Genomic DNA, 21,157 nt, shown 5'->3' with positions numbered 1-21,157 from the left:
CCACTTAGACGCAGGTATGGTTCACTAGTAAAATACTACAGTAAATACTACAGTTCTGCCTGGTCTGCAGTTGGTTGAATCGTTGGATGCTAGAGGAACCACAGATACGAGGGCCAACTGTAAATTAAGGATTTAACCCTAACCCCTGCGTTGATCGAGGGTCCACTGTGTATCTGTATTCTGTAAGGTGTTAAACTAGAGAATGTTACCCAAGCAGTAGACACGAAACACGCAGAAACCATGCTTGCTTTTCTCCTAGTGTGCACGTTTTGTTTTGTTTTTTACTTTAGCCCAGTGCCCTTCAGAGTATGACTGTGGGACCAACAGCACCACCTGTTAGATTCCTTGAGCCATATTATTTTCAAGACCCCCCCCATTATTTGTCCAAATACTGGCTCAGCCTTTTTATTTTGAAAGAGGCAAGCTGAGTAGGGATTAGTGCTTATACTTGCTGTAAAGCCATGGCTTGTATTTTTGGATGAATTACCTGACAAATCATTCTCATTTTAGAAATCTTTCTTTCTTATGTGAGAAAAACACTTACCTCCCCCATCCCCAGTTTTAACTCACACAAAAGTGCATATTTCTACACGTGGTTGCTGTTTTCTAACTAACTTGAGTGCAATACAAAACAAAATGCAGGTGCAATTTAGTGTGGGCCTGGCAACCAGCAATTTGTATAAAAACATCTGTATTAATAAGATTTTTTTCTTTCTTGGCATTGGAGAAAAAAATTTTAAGCACAGCTTAAGAGCACAATCAAGTAATATATATAAAGACTGATGCATTACCATGATGAACCATTAACAAACTAGAAAATCTTTTAGAAAATCTTTTTGTGAGGTTTGTCTCAGGAAACTGTATATAAATCCAAACTCAGAGTATTCCTTCTTCCCATTCTTAGAATTTGGCTCTAAGATCTGTCTTCCCGACAGGTTATATGGTGACAGGCTGGGATACACAGCCTCAGCTGATACCTTTCCTTAATTTTATAGGTTCGCCTGGACCATTGCCCAGTGCAGGATCTGTGCAAGTCATATTGGATGGAAATTTACAGCCACCAAAAAAGACATGTCACCTCAAAAATTCTGGGGTTTGACTCGATCTGCTCTGCTGCCCACGATCCCAGACACTGAAGATGACATAAGCCCAGACAAAATAATACTCTGCTTATAAACGAATACGGTAGGGATAAGGTTCCTTAGCAAAATCGGTATTCTAACATCAGGTCAGGTCTGCTTTGGAAATTACTCCTTTTGATGCATACCGAAGTAAAAAGCGACATTACATGGAAGGTTGCAGTTTCCTAGTCAAACAACAGTATTTGAAGATTTAGACTAAAATATACTATTGAAGAGGATGAAAAGCAGTCTAGAATATGTGGTTTCGGGAGTTATCTATTTTAGGAGCTTGGTGCTCTTATTCTGTGGGATCTGACAGGACATGAAGACCTCTGTAAAACAAACTGGTGAGAGTATTTCCTGCACAACATACCTGAAATTCCTATAAATTCTTATAATGTGAGGGTTCCTCACTTGATCCATGGAACAGAATGGCACGTTTGTATCAGTGCTCCAAACAGCAGAAGTTTCCAAAAGCTAGGGTGCCAAGCACTAGTACTGTTCCTTTTTGAAAGAGGCAAGGCAGTGCGTATTATTTTAAAAGGGCTTTGTTCTTTCTGATTTTCATTAATGAAACTTTCAAAATTTACAAATCAGTATCTCAGAGAAACTAAAGAGTTACCTAATACGCAGTTTGAGCCCCAACATGTTTGTTAAGTGAAAATCGTATTTTGTGTATTTGCTCAGTGTGTGGTTATTCTGTCCCAAAGTTCCATTTCAACCTAAGACTACTGTGGAACACAGATGCTAAAACACGTCCCCTTCCTCCAAGTGAGATGTGCTAATGTATTTTATAGGCTACTTTGTTCAATGTAAACTAAAGAAACTCTGTAAGTAAACTGTAAGAGCAAAACTAAATTAAACATGTTCTTTGTTTAAATAATGTAAAATATCTACTCATAAGCAGATAATCTAGGTGTAAGAAATAATTCTTAAGATAAAGTTCTAGACAGACTGATTTGCCACCTACCTCTTTGCTTATACATTCAAGGGGTTTATTGGATACTTTTACATTTGCGTAATTTTGATGTTCCTTCACTGCTTTACATATTCATTGGGAGAAGTTCAGCTAATCGGGTACAAGGGATGTGGCCAAAAACGGACTGTTAAATTTCTCTTAAATTTCTCGTTTGAATTTGTCAATATTTTCTTCTTCCAAACATGCAATGGTTTTGACTGCCTAGCCTGGAATCGGCAACCGAGTATCATGTTGCACATTTATGTAAAGAGAGTAAATGAAAAGCAACTCAAGAACGCTGTTGGTTTTTTAGCATGTGCCCCTTCTGTATTCAATATGCCTAACCTTTACTTTGTTACGACTAATAATAATAACCTTGGGTTTTTAATGACTCTATTTGTTCATGTAGTCAGTCAGTCTTACACTGAACTAAAACGTCCTCTAAAGGGGACTCTAGGGAGTTCTTTTCAGTAGCACGGCACATCTCTTTATATCTAAACCAGGTGTAGTGAGGGAACATTTGGCCCCCTGAAGAGTGTAATCTCAGAATGTTCTATATTATTTACTGACACTTGCAAATAAAATTTCCTGGTATATAAAAACACGCATACTATTTTAAAAAGTCTCTTTATACATGACGAAACCAGACCTCAAATCTGCATACTTCCTATATAGCACAGTACGAATTCTACAGTGTTGGTTCCAAATAGGTATCTTAAATATTTCAGTGGGTTATAAGACGTTTAATTACTGACCTGTGTGCAGTCGTTTCTGAGGCTCCCTTTCTTGCAACATAGCCCCTGTTTGTACACTGTCACACTTCCTCTTAGCAGGGCTTTAACAGAAATATGCTTTTCAAGATTGTTTTATCAAGGTCCCAAATTGCTATTTACCAGTAGCACACAAAGATGCTCTGACTGGCTACACAGAAAGGAAAATCATAAAATGTCAGAATGAACAATACTTTGTGCCATACACCTCTTCACCCACTGCAAGCATCTAGCCTCAAATCTTTAAAGAGCAAAAGGCCATAACGTTTATTTTACTTTAAAGAGACAGGAGTACCGTCACTATGTAGATGGCACCTGTCATATATACACACACACACACACACACACATATATAGATACCCACATTTATCTTCCAATTCCTCAAGACTAACCCTCAAGCTAATCTTTCCCGGCTTAGCAGGAAGTTACGGAAATTGTTCATCATGGCAGAGAAACGTATCAACTACATACTAAAGTACAGCTCCCTAGAACAAGTCCTGAGTGTAGGAATGACGGCCACCTGGGACACATCTGATCTTCACATTTTATATACGCAAATCTGTCAGCTATTTTCAAGCACAAGTTTATTCTGGAATTCAGATAAAAACCGACACTTATCATACACAATTATTGTAGAAAATTAAACCAGGTATTTCCATTGCAAATACTAAGAAACACCTTTTTCAAGACAGTTAGTTACCACGTGTTAGGATTAATCTTAGTACTGCCCTATGCAAAAACAAACCAAAAAACCCGCTTTTTTAAAAAAAACCTAGACAGATTAAGCGAAGCCAACTCCTTTTTCTCCTCAGTAGGAACTATTCCAAAAGAATTGCAAGGTTCAGTGATATAAATCAGATTAAGAGGAGGTAGACTTTCCTTTAATGCCTGAAATATAATTATATTTCACAAAATAAGACCTTTACTCTTCTGAAGAGATCCTCTAAGCTGGCTTTTATTCCAGTCTCTTCAATCTCACTAAGGGGGGACGGGAAAAAACTAGTCTTACCAAAATGTTTCTGCTTTTTTAGTAGCCAGCTCTCATCAAATTTAGGTCTTCTTTATGTAACTTAGCAGTTCATCTTTTTCCATTTGGTAACCACTTTTCTTCCACTGTTCTCTCAACTGCTGTAAGAGAACCCCAATTTCTTTTCCGGAAGAAATGCCCACTTTTCTGATGTCATGGCCACTTACAGGAAATGGAGGAATGGACCACTGCTGCATTTCCTTCAGAAGACCGTGCTCTCCTTGGTACTTGAGGAGTTCACACACACGAGCAGTTGCATCGGAGTCTCTAGACTAAGGGCCAAAGTCAAACATTACCACACTTGCTAATGATCTTATCCTAAAATTTAAATAAATGCTCAATGTGAAATTTTTCATTTAAAATAAAAGAAATTCACATAATACTTTGTGGGTCTTAGTATTAATAAATGTGTTCCACAATTAGCAAAGATGATTTATATTCTGACCAAGCCCAGAACATACTTACATCTATAATGAAGTCTTGATAGGGTTTCAAAGGTTCTGAACTATCTGTTGCTTTAATTAAATCTTTCCTGTTTTTAACTATAAATAAACCAAGATTCTTCTCTTCTTTTGAAATCTTCAACCTCAGATCCAATTTTGTGACATCATCCTGTACTTTTAACAGTGAGGTCAAGAGAGTCATTGGCTTTGGGGAAAAACCTTCAACATTTTTACTGACTTTGTTAAATTCTTCTAAACTTGCACTAGCAGGTAAGCCTGTAGGGACAAAAGCATTTTTAACCCACTTTTAGAAAGAATAAATTTAATAAAATAAATTCATATCTTAAGCAAACACTGTTTCCGTTTGCAGAAATGCCCTGGCCCCAGGGCTCACTATGGGTCCAATGTGCTGCTCCATCTTACAGATGAACCACTGGTACACTGCTGCTGCCCTCTCCCACATCGCAAAATCCCGCTGTTGCTTCTGAATATTAATTTTAAACCTACTGAACTATTTCCATGTATAAGGCAGGTCTTCTCCGTGCTGTACATGCATTAAAGCTCCTGGAAGCTCTCAGCCCTTCCATTAGACAGATGCCATCACTTTCATACCCCTCTGTTAGATTCAGAAACTAACACGTAAGGAAATAAGGCAAGTCACAAAGCTGATAAGTAGCAAAGCCTCACTGAAACCCAGGATGGACTGACTCCAGAGGCCACTTTGTTCCACCACAATGTGCTGTCTCTGAGCTGTCCCCTACCTGTGAAAAAACTGTCCTACTCCTGACCTCAAAGTTTACCATCTTTTAAAATACTCCATTTTTCCTTTTAGAATTGTTAAACATTTTTTTTCTTACGAAATTTTTAAACCAGATGTGTTTCATGACCAAAAAGGCAAACTTTTTAAGTTGGACTCACCTATGTAAGGAGCCACATCAAGATCATAGATGAGGTGAATCAAATGATTTATGTGGTTACTAGTAAGAATTTTTTTTAGTTCCACCCAAATCCTCTCTCCTGATATTCCAGCCAGGCCTTTTGCATTTTCTGCAATTGCTTCCAAAGTCTCAGGATCGTGGTCACCAGGTGTATCTACAATTTTCCCATAAAACCTACAAAGCAAAAGTCTCAGAGTGTACTACCTCTATGCTGGTGTTTCACCAGAAAAATCTGCTTGTCATTTTACCAGTACTATTGCAGACATCTATTTAATCAGAAACAACAGAGAAGTAGTTAGGTCTAGGAGGGACCTTAACAACCATCTTGGTCAGTTCACCTTCTCTCTTTTCTCACATGAGAAAACCTGAGGTCCAATAAAGTATAAGTAACCTTAAAGTCAGCAAGAACCAGACCCCGGCCTCACTGCACTTTCACATCACTGACTGAAACGTTAGAATGGCCATCAAAAGAGGTCTCTGAATTGGTACTGACACTGGATGCATAAACCAGAGCAGTCTTCTCCAGGCACTAAAACAAGACTTGAAACGCCACGCTGGAGGAGTCTTAATCCCTCAAAGGTTGCCTGTCTGTACACATCAATACTTTTAATTAAGAGCTTCAAATAAAACAAATCTCGCTGCAGACAAGGGAGTGTATTTCATGGACTCTCAGAACTGGAAGCATTAAAGTATACCTGTTCTTACCACTCGTATCTTCAAAATTCGTTCATTAGTGATCTAAATTAAATGATTAAATGGCTATGGCTGTGCCTCAGTCTCTGTCCTATTATTTGTAAAGAGAGATGGTTTGCAAACACTGAAGTCTAAAGGGATAGCATTTATTGACAAAATATGTAGACTCTGTCAAAGAATATTCTGAGTGATCCCAACCAGTGAAAAATTAATATCAGTAGACATAAATTAGCCAGTTACAGTAGTTTTCTTAGAGTTCAGAGTTGAAAAAGCATTGATACCCACAAGACCACCCAAATGCATTTCGTACCTCCCCAATTCTTCGGACAGATTTCCCATGACCACCTAAAACGGTAAGCCACATGAAGGCATACTTTGACTCACTACTCTGTTCAAAGCACCTGGCACAAGGGTTGGCTTGTGATAAGCCCTCATATCTGTGTAATGAATGAATGGTGCAGAAAATAATCAGAAAGAAAAAAGACCTTTTTAAAGCTGAATTATTTAAAAGATCATCACAGAAAGGAGCAAATAACTGCTTTGCACAATGAAAAGATGAAGTATCTAAGTATCATGAGTCACAGTATCCTGTCTCTTGGAGACAGGCATTTGGGATGTCACCACTGTGTACAGCAACCTGCTGTGCATTTCACATGATCAGAATTATGCTCTGGTAATAATATTCAACACTGTATCATTAATGTAATTTATAAAAATCCTTACCTGAAATATCTTAAAATTCGAAGATAATCTTCTTGTATCCTCTGTTTAGCTTGTCCAACAAATCTAACTTTCTTATTTTTTAAATCTTCATAACCATTAAAATAGTCAAATAAAGTACCATCGAAACCTATTCATTAGAAAAGAGGGAAGAAAAATCACTATTAACAAATAAGAACTGGAAAACAATGGCACATATGCAATGGAATATTACTCAGCCATAAAAAAGAATGAAATCTTGCCATTTGTGACAACATGGATGGATCTCGAGGGCATTATGCTAAGTGAAATAAACCAGACGGAGAAAGACAAATACCGTATGACCTCATTTTTATATAGAATCTTAAAAAAACAAGCTCACAGATAGAGAACAGACTGGCGGTTGCCAGAGGCTGAGGCCAGGGGCCGGTGCAGTGGGTGAAGAGAGTCAAGAGGTGCAAACTCCTAGCTGTAAAGTAAATAAGTTCTGAGGAGGTAATGCACAGCATGGTGACTATAGGTAACAATACTGTATTCCATATAAGATAGAAGACCTTAAACGTTCTCATCACAAGGGGAAGAAAATTCTGTTACTATGTATGGTGTCAGGTGTTAACTAGACTTTTTGTGGTGATCATTTCTTAATATATACAAGTAGCAAATCATATTGTATACTTAAACTAATGTTGTAATTTCAATTACTACCTCAATTCAAAAAATTAAAAGGAACTGACAAAAAAATTGGAAAACTTAAGGAAATTAGCTAAAAACTATCACAAACAGTAAAAACTAAGCGAAGTGAAGACTTACAAGGTTGAAATACAGACATGAATAGCATTCATCTATATCCAGTATCAAATGGAAGATATAATGGAATAAAAGGCTGCATTTACACCAGCAATTAAATACACTCAATAAACTAAACAAGACCTATGCCAGTATGAAGTGGGCTGAGACAACATCAAACAAGCTGATGTTCAAGTGAATAATGGAAAATAAACAAGAACTGCCAAAATAATCCAGAAACAATACACAGTAGTAAAAACTCTCTGGAGAAACTAAGTACTAAAAGTAATAAATAATAAACCATAGGAAACAATTTTATCATCCTGAAATAGGGATGACCTTTCGTCGTCCCTATTGGTAAAATATAATTACCAAGAAGAAACAACAAAACACAACACCAGAGCCTTCAAAGAAATTAATAAATCCAACTACATAAAACATCAGATATGGCTGCATAGCAAAAAAACATCACAATGCAAAGCATTAGACAGATGACATACTGGGAAAAACACATTTCAGTCTGTATCATAGAGACAAATGGCTAATTTTGATAATCTACAGAAAGCTCTTAAATAGAAAAAGACCACATAAATGGAAAAATGAGCTAAAAATATATACAAGGAAATACAAAAAGCCTCTTTAAAAATGAAGATTTTCAACCTTAGTCATAAGAAATGCAAGTTTATGAGACACCATTTTTCAGCTTTGTATCAGCTTGGCAAGGATCCAAGTCTTATTACACTGTCAGCAAGGGGACAGTAAATCTGATGGTGCCACTTCACCATGCAGCCTTTTAAACTTTGCGAATTTTGAACCATGTGAACCTAATATCCGTTCAAAATGTTGTAAACCAATTTCTACCACAATATGCTCTCTCACATGTTGAACAAAATGAAAAAAAACCTAATTTTAATATAAAGTGCATAAAACCTCAGGTATGAATAAAGTGATCAATTCATCCCAGTTATCCCAGGACCTTGCTGATTTTAAAACTGAAAATCGCAGGTCTCAGGAATTTGTTCAGTCCCAGGCAAACTGAGACAGATGGTCACCCTGAGAACAAAGGAGGAAAAAAAGAAACACTTCGAGCAAAGACACAGGTACCATTCAACCACCCAAACGGGGAGCTCTGTAAGCCTAAGAGAGACTTCACCTCATGGCATCACAGAGAGGAAGCACTGCCACTACTACAAAAAATGACCACTTGTCATTTTAATTCTCTTGAACCTGAGTGCTCTTTGATTATCCCAAATGCAAAGACACTGGTAAACTCAGGCTTAATACTTGCCAAGCTCTTTTGGTTGATGTGGCATTTTGACACTTAGAGCCAATTTATAAGGCTCCAGATTCAGAAACATATAGCAGGAAATGAAAACAAATAAACAAAAAACTACATAAAGAGACAAAGATAACGATTACAAAGTAGAACATAAATGTGGTATATATCTGTCTCTTCATGTTACTTCTCTTAATGAAGAGACTCTTAACTCCCTGGGGAATGTGGAAATAATAAGATCTTTTTCAGTGAAGGGAAGATCAAATTTGGAGGAAAAAAACATAAGTGTGACAAAACGGAAAATAAGGGTTTGAAAAGCAAAGTAACCCTCACCCCCAGAACCAGGAATGCTTTATCTGATAAGGCTTGAAAAGTCTGGATGGGAAAATGAGCTAAAGGTAAGGATTACTGAGTATATATCAGTGTGTACTTTGTTTTGCTCTGAATACCCTTTAAAAAAAATGATGAATAAAAATGAGAAATAAAGCTGTGTTGCTGAGCATAATGTGGTGGTTAAGGATGTGACCTCTGGAGCCAGGATGCTTACGTTGGAATCCTAATTCTCCAATTTACCAGCTGCAGGACTTTGAGCAAATTATCGTGAGTTAAATACCAGGAACTACTCATAGGGTTGGTGGAAGATTACATTTATGTGATGGGCTTAGAACAGTGGCCGGCACATTATGAGGGTTCAGCAAATGTTAGAAAACAGTAGTACCAATAAGAACAGTTTTTATTTTTATAAAATAGTATCTTGAAAAAGACTATTAGTTTCTTTTAGTTCTGTCTGCATATGAGAAGCTAGTTGTAAGATTTTTCATACACTGCACTAGTTGGAGCAGTTTAAATAAAACTGATGTAAGAAGAAATTAACACCTGGAGTTACCACCCCCTAATGGAGAGAAAGCATGCCTCCAGCTGGGCTGCCTTTGGTCATAAATCACCCAGGCTTCGGAAACCAATCAAGGCTCTCCATGACTTGAGCTCAAGTACTTAACATCTCTGAGTCTGTTTCCTCATCTGTCGAACGAGTTTAATACCCACTTTATGGAACTTTTCTGAGAATTAAATGAGCTAAAGTACATCAAGTGAGCACTGATGCGCCTCGAACCGAGTAGGTGCTCTAGAAATGTTATTTGGCATTAATGTAATTAGCAAGAGGTCCCATCTGGGCCTACAGCCCCCTTCCCCATCCCACGAAGTGGAACCCACTGCTTATTCCTTTCACAGTTACCGTGCCCCAAAGTAGGTTACGAAGAGTGGATGCTCCGTCTCTCTTTTCTAATCCAGAGATTTAAACCTAAAGAGCTTGTCTAAAATTTAAAGGACAAAAAATAATGCTTCAATTGTGCACCAAAACACTAACCAAATTCACATCTACTCCCATTATGATTCTCACTCCTTTCATGAACAAGTTAAGCTGAGATGATACATAGGTTCCCTCTCACACGCCAACTCTGACGGAGTACAGACAATTCCTGAAACACAGTGCTACAGAAGACTGTGAAGTGGTGCTCGGCACACGGAGCAACAGGCAACGGAAGAGGTGAAGTCACTGACCAAGTGCACCACCGGCACCAGCAGAGAGGAAGGGGTGGAATGTGTGCACGGGAAAGACAGAGGAAAAGGGGCACAGCGTGTGTGTGTGTCTGAGTGCACGTTTCTGACCCGAAACCTAACATTTTTAGATGCGATTAATAAGGTGCCAGGCACTGTGCCAGGGATTCGCCATGACCAACTCCTTTAATCCTCACAACAACCCTGCAAAGGAAGCTAATATCACCTTCCTCATTTTACAGCGAGAGAATGATGGAGTCCGAGGAACCCAGGGATCTCGGCTCCAGGGCCGTCTTTAACCAATAGGCTGTCTCTTAGAAGAAACTAATGCAATCCCTCATGCTGGGGAACGTTTCCAGGATGCAGGTTTCACTCAAAAAGAAGGCATTTGGACTGAATTAAAACATTATCTACATATATTACCTAAAAACATAGAATTTATAGTGAGATCTCTGCGTTCAGCATCTTTCTGCCAGTCAGTTGTGAATTCGACCTCAGCATGTCTTCCATCAGTGGCAACGTCAATCCGTAGTGTAGTTATTTCAAAATTTTCTTCATGAAGCTGGAAATAAATATATGTTTTTTTAAAATTCGTTTTTAGTATCACTGGATGAATTGAAAATAACATGTTAGTCCTGACAGGTATCTTCTTTCTTTTTACAGTCAACTAGTGCACATATACCTTGAGACAGGAAGACACCCACAGTATTCAAAGATAGATCCAAAGAATATTTTTAAGAAATAATAAACCCATCTTAATTAAAAAAGATGAGTCTGACATATAAAAATGGCATGTCTGACAAATCATGTGGCAGAAGGGAAGAGCCCTTAAAAACAGTATATTCTGGTTCTTCAATTTCAAACCAGACTACTCTTTGAAATATTTTTTAACAGCTCCAGTTTGCAAAGAGCTGAATATCAATTTACAGAATATATACCAGAGTGAAGGACTGACAGAGGAAGAAATACAGGTACCACACCCTGCAGCTCCTTTACTGGTAATCATCAATGAGGTTAAAATACAGTGCCACATATATCTCGGGAAGAGAGATTACCTCCAGCTGGGAAAAGGTGGGTAGCCTCATGTTAGAGGGACATGCGGTCTTAGCCTTGAAAAATAAGTAGGATATGTACATGCAGATGTGGGAAGAAGAACATTCAGATGAAGAGAAAAGATGACCAAAGGCACAATGGAGAGGAAGAGGGATACGTGTAAGAGAAAGCACACTGCACAAGTAGCCTATCAGCATGTAGGGGAAGACAGCAAAGGTCGCTACATGCCAAGCAGGAGTTCGGAATCTCTTCATTAGGAACTGAAAGTCATTAATGATCAGTAAAAGTCTGTTCTAGAATTCCTCTCAACCTCATGCATACTCTTCTCTACAAACAAACTAGTTCTCACTACAGAATTCCAGAATCAGGAATTTGAGGCACAAGTTATCCCAAAGAAAAGGGCATGAAATATGAAGACTGCTGAAAATCCGTGTAAGAAAAAATTAGACCTCCAGAGTGACTCCCTCACCCAAGCAGAGAAACAGAGATTAACCAGAAAGGCTGACTCCAAAATAATCAGAACTTGGGGCACCAGACACGGGACCATGGGAGTGATGCACCACAATGAAAATAACATGAAGAAAAACCAACATAACCCCTATCCCTTTCCCCGCTTGGTTTTCAATATGCTAACAAGCAGGCTTATTCTAACCTGGGTAACACTGGAGGATTCCTCTGAGGTCTCCTAATGAAAAGTCCTCCTGATATTGACAGTGGTGGTCCCATAACTAACTGGCTGACGCTTCCCACACAGAACTACAGTAAAGTGCTCAGGTCATTATGCACACAGTAGATCACCCAAACATAAAGAGAGACCGAAAAATACCCACACCGAAGGAAAGCCAACAGCAAAGACAGAACAAGCTCAGAGGAAATAAAGACATTGTCGAAGTACCTAAAATTGATGCCCTAAGGGAAATAAGAGAAGATACTGCATCTGAAACAAGAACAGGAAGCTTTCAAAAATACTGTAAGAAAGACCTTGAAAATTTAGAAGACAGAAAAAGTTGCCAATACAATAGGAAAACTGGATGATCAAGTTAAGGCAATCTCAAAGTAAAATAAAACAAATGAGAATATAAAATAAGAGACAAAAGATAAAACTAGGAGATGAGCCCCTCTGGTCCAACATCCAACATCACGGGATTTTCCAAAGGGAGAGACATTTAACAAAGGGGATGACATCATGAGGGGAACACAAGGGGGCCCTAAGTGCCCTACACAATGAATGAAAAAATAAATCCGAGCCAAGGCACGTCATCTTGAAATTGAAAACACCAGAGATAAAGAGATCAGAAAGGCTTCCAAGAGGAGAAAAAAATAATAATTATCAGGTCTCAAACAAAGGAGAGATTCGAATGAGCTCAGACTTCTCAATGGCAGCACTGGAAGGTAGAAAAACAAAGCCTTTTGTACATTTCTGCCTGAAAATAATTCCCAGCCTTGAATTCCACACCCAACCAAACCATCAGATCAGTGTGAAGGTAAAATAAAAACATTTCACACATGGAAAGCTCTCTGAGGTTACCAAAATGAGGGCATAATCCAGGAAAGACTACCACGGGATCAGGAACCAGGAGGTCTGGTAAGTAAGAGGCCAAGGAAGCTCACAAGATCTGGTGTGGGGAAATCCCAGGACGTGAGTGGGGAGCCGGCCTAGGGCGCACAGATGGGAGAAGACAGACTGCAGCCGGTGAGCTGGCTCCAGAAAAAGGAACTGACGTGGTGAAAGCCACCGGGAGGAACTGCACAGCACAGGAGGAATGAATGAGCAGCACACGAGAGCTGTGTCACAGAACTACGCCGTTAACTGCAGGGAAAACCCAAAGCACGGAACACGAGGAATGTAGCTGAAACACACTGCACGATCTAGCCATAAACAACAGTTATGAACTGATTTAACCAAAAATTATGGCATATGTGTACTGAGAAAATGAGGGAAGGAGCATCGTATGTGCTTGCTGTTGAGGAGGGTGTGATAAGAAGGCTCAATCACCTTCCCTGCAGGAAGTCAACAAGCAACATCTTAAGACTGGAAATTAAAAACGAAAATGGGGCTTCCCTGGTGGCGCAGTGGTTCAGAGTCCACCTGCCGATGCGGGGGACACGGGTTCGTGCCCCGGTCTGGGAAGATCCCACATGCCACGGAGCGGCTGGGCCCGTGAGCCATGGCCACTGAGCCTGCGCGTCCGGAGCCTATGCTCTGCAACAAGAGAGGCCACAACGGTGAGATGCCCGCGTACAACAAAAATGAAACACTGGAGCGTAGAAAGGTCTTTTCTAGAAATGTGGAGGGAAAAAGTAACTACTATAAAAATAAAAGGGCCTTCAGCAAAGGAGGATGCAGGATTTAATAGAGGATAGAGGAGACTGACTTTTTTTTGTTAAACTAGGCTTTTTGTTATTCGCTTTTTAAAAACTACAAATGATCTATAACAATTCTTTAACTTACCAAAAAAGGCAATGCAGTTCCTGTCAAACTTTTCACTTACCCTGGCAGTGATCGTCCCGTGCTTTTCTCCTTTGTTGTTGATCATACGAATGCCGACTGACTGAAACAGCTCCTTCATTTGAGCAGGGGTAGCAGTGGTAGCAAAATCCACATCCTGCGGCTTTACTCCGCTTAATAAATCCCTCACTGCTCCTCCTGCTATTCTTAATTCATGATTTTCTTTGACAAATAATTCTGAGGTGAAAAAGAACGTTTTCTGTTTCAGTGTGTTTCTTTTAAGCGCAGAAGTACAAGTTTTCCCATCTATTTGGGACAGCAGAGATTACTGAACTCAGCCTTTTTACATAAAAATTGGGAGATCAAGGCCCACAGCAATGAAGTGACCTGCCTACAGCGGAATGCCTCTAACAAACATGAGAAGCAGGGAACGTGCAGAATTTCTTTTAGGTTAATTCGGAAGATAATTTAGAATTCCACAGTGCTTCAAGGTCATCAATGTAAATTTGAATTACTACTAAACAGTAAGGTGAATAATTCCGCGCTCTCTCTCTCTCTCTCCCTCCGGATTTATGTGCATACTTTAGAATTGTGAAGTGTTCCTGCACATATTTCTCTCTGTGTATTGTGCTGAGGCAACATATTCATGCAGGAAGCCATCAGCATTAGTCTATCACACCACACACGATAAACGTTATAGCTAAGAACCCTTCAAGAAAGAATCGACATCTGATGTCTGAAACCAGCTCAGAGCTCTTCTATGGAGAAGCCATATGACACTGGGGCCACCATGAGGACCTGAGTCCAGGACACCCAAAGCAGGCAGAGGACAAGGCCGAGTCCACCACAACCACCCATGTGACTAAGGGACACCACAGGGACCCAGTGAGCATGACGTCCAGGACCCGGCCTGACACCACCACCCATGCCTTGGTGTTGCTATGAGTTGGACACGCACAATGAGGCCCAGGTGGCCTCCTGTGGACATAACCGTGGCAGAGAACATCCACAGCAGACAAGGCCACCCTGTGACCAGGATCAAGACAACTTGTCATCATGTCTGAACAGATGACACAAACACTGTCCAGACAGCACCGGGTAACAGTTCATACGTGTGATACTCTTAGTTCCCAGTCAGCGTTAGCCTCACGCTGTGTATGTAGGCTTCCCATCTTCCAGGTAAGAATCATTAAGACAATCACAGGTTAACCCCTGCTTCCTGACACCACCTGATGCACAGCAAAGCCCCGCTTCTTCAACTTGCCCCAAAAACACGTGATTCAAGCTCAAATCCTACAAGACGTCCTTTCTACACCCCTGTTACTCAGAGGCCCCAAGGTGCCCCAAGGTTCCCCACGGTCAGGGCTCCCCGTCTCGGCAAGGGGTGCTCCCGCTGGCCTTTGGCAGGAGAGCGCTGACCTGAGCGTTTGGCTAAAGGCATCAGAGCTCTAGCAACACTAATCACAGCTCAAAACGTCATCGTCCGTCCCCACGCCAGTCTCTGTGCTCTTTGTCTTCCTCCTCCTCTGCCTGTTCTTCCCAGGCCTTCCAGCTGCAGACCTCTGCAGACTCCCTAAAATGATCTGCTAAAAAATAACAATGGTTCCCTCCCTCTACCTTCTTGCCTTAACTAAAGGCTCTCCCACAGGGTTACCACTTCCGTGAGTCCCCTCCCAGAGGAAGTGTGCAAACTCCTTTAACTCCACATTTCCATTCAAGTCCCAATGAGTCCTTAAAATGAGGTCCATGGCCCCTTAAATTAAAATATAAAAATCATCTGTTAGTCCAAAGTTTTCCTGAGACTTAGAGAGGTAAGGTAAACAAGAGTTTCATGAAGTAGTACTTACCCTTGCTATACATACCATGCAATCTAATCTATTCTATTCTTTATCTCTTTTCCTCTATTTTTTAATGCTGGTCATGACCACTAAGGTGACTTTATGACCCACTAACTGGTCACACAGTGGGGAACACACACTGACCCAGCTCACCCTTACTCAACTCCTGCTACCTCTCCGCAACGGGAGAGGTACTCAACTCCTGCTACCTAAACTCAACTCCAGTTTAGGAAGTCTCTCCCCGTGGTGGAGTAAAGTGAATTCCACCTAAGCTGGGAGAGCAGCCTATCTTTAATTACATTAAAATTACCTGTTTATGTCTTTGTCTCCCCACTTCTCAGAGTAGCAAACCTATCTCACTCAACTTTATACCAAACTGGCTCACGACGGAACTGAACTGTGATACACAAGCTTAAGAAAAAGAACGAAAAGAAAAAAAAGAGGGATCGCTTCACTGAAAAGTATACTTTTTAAAAAGCTTTTCTTCCTTCAGCTTAAGAGAGTACATAAGAAACTGTTGGAATGCAAAAAATGGGCAAGTTTTACTTTCATTTGAACCTACTTTAAGAGGATGAAGGTCAAGGCTGAACACAAAGATAACCACTGTTTTGAGATTCTCAAGCTCCGTCTAGTAAAATAAAATTGTAAGTTCAAAGTCACCCAGTGTATTAACTACATTACAGAAAAAAAATGTTCCAGAACTGGAAGTAATCTATTCACCATTTTGATTAGCCCTATGGAAATGGATAACTATGTCCAAAAGTTCTCACAATCCTAACATTTCGATATAAATGAGAATGGCACATAAAGGCATATGTACGTGCCTGTGTGAAAGAGCAGTCATAGAAACTGCAAGAAAGGCATGATTTTATATTGACCCAAAAGAGTAAGGCTTATCCAGCTTAAAGAGGCTCCTTTTGCCCCTCAGTTACTGACGTCTTCAATCTTACAGAAACAAGGACACATTCCACATTCCCACAAACTTCGTAAACTACATAAATACTCAAGTGAACATAACACCTCATACAACTAAATTTAATTGTAAATTCAAGCTTAAGACTCATGAAATGCAGGATCTCATCATTCCAAATGGTCTTAATTTGTGTCAGCTGCCACAACTGACAGCAAGCTATTATTAATCAGTCTGAAGAGCAGCCAAAAGACCAAGACATTAATTTGTCAGAAAACTTGTAATTGTCTTCTATCTTCGAAATTTTACTTTAATTTTCAGTCAAATTTTCAGTAACTGCTTCACTTTACAATTTTGAGTTTTGAGTATTGGAGGTTGTACGGATGGAGAGTGGGCAGGAAGTGTTAGTAAAAAGACCACTACACAGCACGACTGTTACTACCAGAAAACAAGCTATCTGTTCCTTAGCGTTTCTAGGAACTCCCAAACTTCAAGAGTGATCAGCTGTTCCAACTGTCCCAAATGTTAATACGACTTGGTGACATCACATACCTAAGCAGCAGCGGACAGCTAACCATGGACCACTATCTCCCAGCAACCCCGGCCTGTCCACTAACTGTGTAACTTAGGCAAAAAGCACTAGGTTTGGAACTTCAGTCTCATGTATACAATGAAGAAATAATTTCATATGCCACTGGTATTATATGGCTGTCCTTAGCAAAAGGAAACATAAATTACATGACATAAACTGACGTTATAAAACGCTGTATGAGCATAATACACTGTCCTAATCTCCCAAATTCTTGCACGCTGGGAACTAATTTTACATTTGGCAAAACAGCTATCATGATTTAAGAACTGGTACAGTATGAAACTGCACAGCATCACAGCCACCTTTTTTTTCCTTTGTGTGTTTTTGTGCATTGTTTTCATACAGAACATTATATTTTACCAGGATACTCAAGTCTTTAGAAAGTAGCAAAGATCAAATAAAACTAATTAGTTGATTTTCTAACCATTGGGCACTGCACCAAAAGATTCCATTCTTACCAGTTCCACTATAACCTAGAAAAATGCAATCTTAGAAGATGCCCATGCTCCCATTTGCCAGTCTTTCGAGGACCAGACCACTGGGCAAATACTACCACTCTCTTACCATACTATTCCGTCTCTAACTTCCTTAGGACTTCACCACTCAAGGTGGAGAAAACTCAGCTCTTGAAGTCAGGGTTAGTAAGCCAAATGCAACTGTTAAAATAAAAAATGTTCAAGGACCTACAGTAATCAATATCCACAGCCTTGTTTCCAAAAGAAAAATGCAGAAGGATCTGAGATAGGTCCCCAAGAGTTAATTCCCTACATCCAATCATTTGGCCCTTACAACGGAAGACGGGAAGAGTGGGCGCTGGGAAAGGCATGTAAAGAAAGAACAAGCTAGAATTCAACTCGAAGCTGAAGCTTCTAGATATGAGCCATACAAACAGTGGCCACACGTGGTTCTTGAGCACTGTGAAATGCGGCGAGTCTGCATTAAGACGGTCTGTGCGTGCTAAGGACCAGATTTCAAAGATTTACAAGCAAGAGAAGGAATTATCTCACTCATAATTTTTACACAAATTTGACATTAAAATGATGGTATCTTAGATATACGGAATTAAATAAGTTGATGTACTAAAAATAGTTATTAAAATTCATTTCACCCATTTCTCTATTTTTTTAATGCAGTTACCAGAAAAGTTTATGTAGCATATATGACTCACTTCTATGGGACAGTGAGTCTCTAGCATTTTTCACTCTAAGTAAAAATCACGGGCTTCCCTGGTGGCGCAGTGGTTGAGAGTCTGCCTGTTGATGCAGGGGACACGGGTTCATGCCCCGGTCTGGGAGGATCCCACATGCCGCGGAGCGGCTCGACCCGTGAGCCATGGCCGCTGAGCCTGCGCGTCTGCAGCCTGTTGCTCCGCAACGGGAGAGGTCACAACAGTGAGAGGCCCGCGTACCGCAAAATAAATAAATAAATAAATAAAATCACAGCAAAGCATCTGCTTTAGGCCCTCCACTTCAAGACTATGTGAAGAACCTATAAAAATCAACAAGTTCTGGACCATTTACCTCTGACATACACCTAAAAAAATCACCTTATTTCAAGAATAGGAAAGTAGCTTTGTCAACATGCTAATGCAAGGAAAGTCATTTTAAAGCAATGGTTCCTCCACCCTCTGGTCATGAGAATTAAGAGAGGAGAGTTTTTATCAAAATTTATAAATGCCCATGCTCCCTAGAGATTCCGATTCCAGTTCAGTAGGGCAGGAGTGGGACACCAGCACCTGTATGTTATAAAAAGCTCCCCAGGTGAATCTAATGGACAGCTCCCCAGGTGAATCTAATGGACAGCCAGGGTGGCAAACCAACAGTTAAGGTCATGTTTCTACACCCATACACCTTAATATATTTCTGAAGGCGTGACTAAGATACCATAGGCTTTGAAATGCAGCTGTGTGCACTGCAACAGCAGTAGCTAATACTGAGAACCAACATAAGAAATGATAGAACTGCGGCAAGCAAGATGAAGCTGCTATAATCCGGCACTTAGCTCAAGTTGTTTCCTGTGTTCCTTCCAGATAAGTTCTGCATGTGCACAAATGGACGTAACTCCCACTTCCTTCTACCTTCAGTTGTTTCACAGAGCACTTATACCTGGGGTGGAAATATAGCTTAGTGGTTACAAGCTGGGTTCTCAAACCAAGACTGTACAAGTTCAAAATCCAGCTCTCCACTTACTAGCTATAAAAACGTTGGAAAAGCATTTCACATTCCTAAGCCTCTGTTTCTTCAACTATAAAACAAGAGAAAAAGTACCTACTCCTTAAGTTAGTAGGCCCAATTCTGTGATGCATATAAAGTACCTGGGTTTTGTTTTTTTTTCCGGTACGCGGGCCTCTCACTGTTGCGGCCTCTCCCGTTGCGGAGCACAGGCCCCGGACGCGCAGGCTCAGCGGCCATGGCACACGGGCCCAGCCGCTCCACGGCATGTGGGATCCTCCCGGACCGGGGCACGAACCCGTGTCCCCTGCATCGGCAGGCGGACTCTCAACCACTGCGCCACCAGGGAAGCCCGAAAGCCATGCTTTTTAACTGCAATCATTATTTGCCTCTTCTCATGATTTGGCTATAGCTTTGGATTACCCATGCATGGGAAACCCTGCTTTCATTAGCTTAACAACAACAAAAAACCATAAATGTTGGCTAAAAAACGTTAACCCTCTGCCTCTCCATTTTTACAGGCTTCCAAAGCAAGAGGAGGCATCCTAATCTCTCACCTGTCAGACTCTTCAAGCCTTCTGTGAAAAGTGACTGGAACTCTGGAGACTGCAACTTCATTGTAAACAGAGAGTGCTTCAGAAGGAACAGTCTACTCCAGCTGCAGCTCAGCAACTGCCTGTGCCAGGGACCCAGGCACCTCAGCATCTGGAGATAAAGTCACCAACCACACATCTACAAGACAAGCAAGCATGCCCAACAATGAAACTTCCAAGTGTAGGACAACAAAGGGATATTCTGCGATTTTACTTATCAACAGAGAGAGACATTCATCTCCTGTTCAGATGAGAGGCTGAAAAAAGCGACAATGGGAGGGAGAATTACAGTTGGAACTACGCTTGTCGTTATCCGGTTTTGCACTCGTGAAGCACATACTACTGATACTACACCCGCATGTGTATTTTACTGTTAGGGTGCTCTCCCGGGAGGTGGTTTAAAGCGTGAGGGCTGCCAAGAACAGTGGCTCTTGAAAATGTAACTCAAAGACATGCAGGAACACTTGGTCTCCTCCAGAACAAGTCACGGTCACATACTTGCCCCCAAGCACCTGAGACTTATGACCCAGGGATATTTCCTAGGCACTGTAAAATAAGGTATTTCCCCATGACCGGTCCTTGCTCCCGGCTTCTTCCTCATTCACCATCCGCCCCTCGCATCACGTCTCCTGAATCCCACCCATCCACACCCCGCCTTCCGTCCTCCCACCCCGCTTTCCACATAAGGTGGGCCTCCGTGAGGCAACAACAGAGCTCAAGTGACCCCCAACGGAAACCACTAGAGAAGAACCATTTCTTTACTTGGAAAGCGGGTTTCAAAGGCGCTTCCCACCAGGGGGCGAGCTCCCCTCATCCAGACCACTGGGGAGGACAAACACGGCGCTTCCTTCCACCTCCGGTTCAACTCAGAAAAACCCAGGGAGGGGGGACCCAGGCCCTGAAACGGCGTGTCCCGCCCCTCCCACGACAGGTGCTGGACAGAAATGGGAGACCCTCAGGGGCCCGGCCGCGAGGAAGGGAAAGAGCCCGGGGGAAGCCCGATGAAGCAGCCCGCGGTCAGCGAGACGTGGCGGACACGCGGCCCCGCGACCTCCACGTCGGGCTCTGTCCCCTAGTGCGGAAGAGGCCTCTCACTGCCCCCGGCACCCGCCTTCCCCAAGACCCGGCCCGCGCGAGAGCCCACAGGCAGCTCGCGTCGTCGCCGCCGCTCCCCCTCCCAGCGGCGCGCACCCGCAGATACCCCGCGCGCCCGCTCACCGGCCCCGCTGCGCCGTCATCGCCGCGCGCACTTCCTGGCGGCAGGCGAGGGGACGTCACTGACG

At 41.4% G+C, this 21,157-nt stretch overlaps 2 protein-coding genes across 3 annotated transcripts in view; one reads left to right on the top strand and one right to left on the bottom strand.

Moving 5' to 3' along the window:
• Positions 1–2,687, top strand: part of CRBN (cereblon) — a 26,198-nt gene extending 23,511 nt beyond the window's left edge. Inside the window, exon 11 of the mRNA XM_022572518.3 lies at positions 996–2,687. Coding sequence (XP_022428226.1) covers positions 996–1,176 — 181 coding nt within the window. The 3' untranslated portion in view covers positions 1,177–2,687. The remainder of the gene's footprint in view (positions 1–995) is intronic.
• Positions 2,001–21,157, bottom strand: TRNT1 (tRNA nucleotidyl transferase 1). Of its 2 annotated transcripts, none has more exons than XM_089919575.1 (8): positions 21,093–21,157; positions 19,839–20,013; positions 13,814–14,007; positions 10,692–10,830; positions 6,674–6,800; positions 5,238–5,431; positions 4,342–4,595; positions 2,001–4,148 (listed from the first exon to the last, which is right to left on the bottom strand). In XM_089919575.1, exons 2-8 carry the CDS (start codon positions 19,984–19,986, stop codon positions 3,900–3,902), a joined length of 1,305 nt encoding a protein of 434 aa, XP_089775701.1. In that variant the 5' UTR covers positions 19,987–20,013; positions 21,093–21,157; the 3' UTR covers positions 2,001–3,899. The 2 variants fall into 2 exon arrangements, with proteins under 2 accessions (XP_089775701.1, XP_022428227.1); XM_022572519.3 differs by lacking the exon at positions 21,093–21,157 and adding an exon at positions 20,637–21,004.

This window comes from Delphinapterus leucas, chromosome 10, assembly GCF_059928025.1.
Source record: "Delphinapterus leucas isolate spDelLeu-1000000601 "Yukka" chromosome 10, BTC_Dleu_Yukka2, whole genome shotgun sequence".
NCBI lineage: Eukaryota > Metazoa > Chordata > Mammalia > Artiodactyla > Monodontidae > Delphinapterus > Delphinapterus leucas.
Note: the sequence above shows the minus strand (reverse complement) of the source record. Positions and strands in the feature narration are given on the sequence as shown.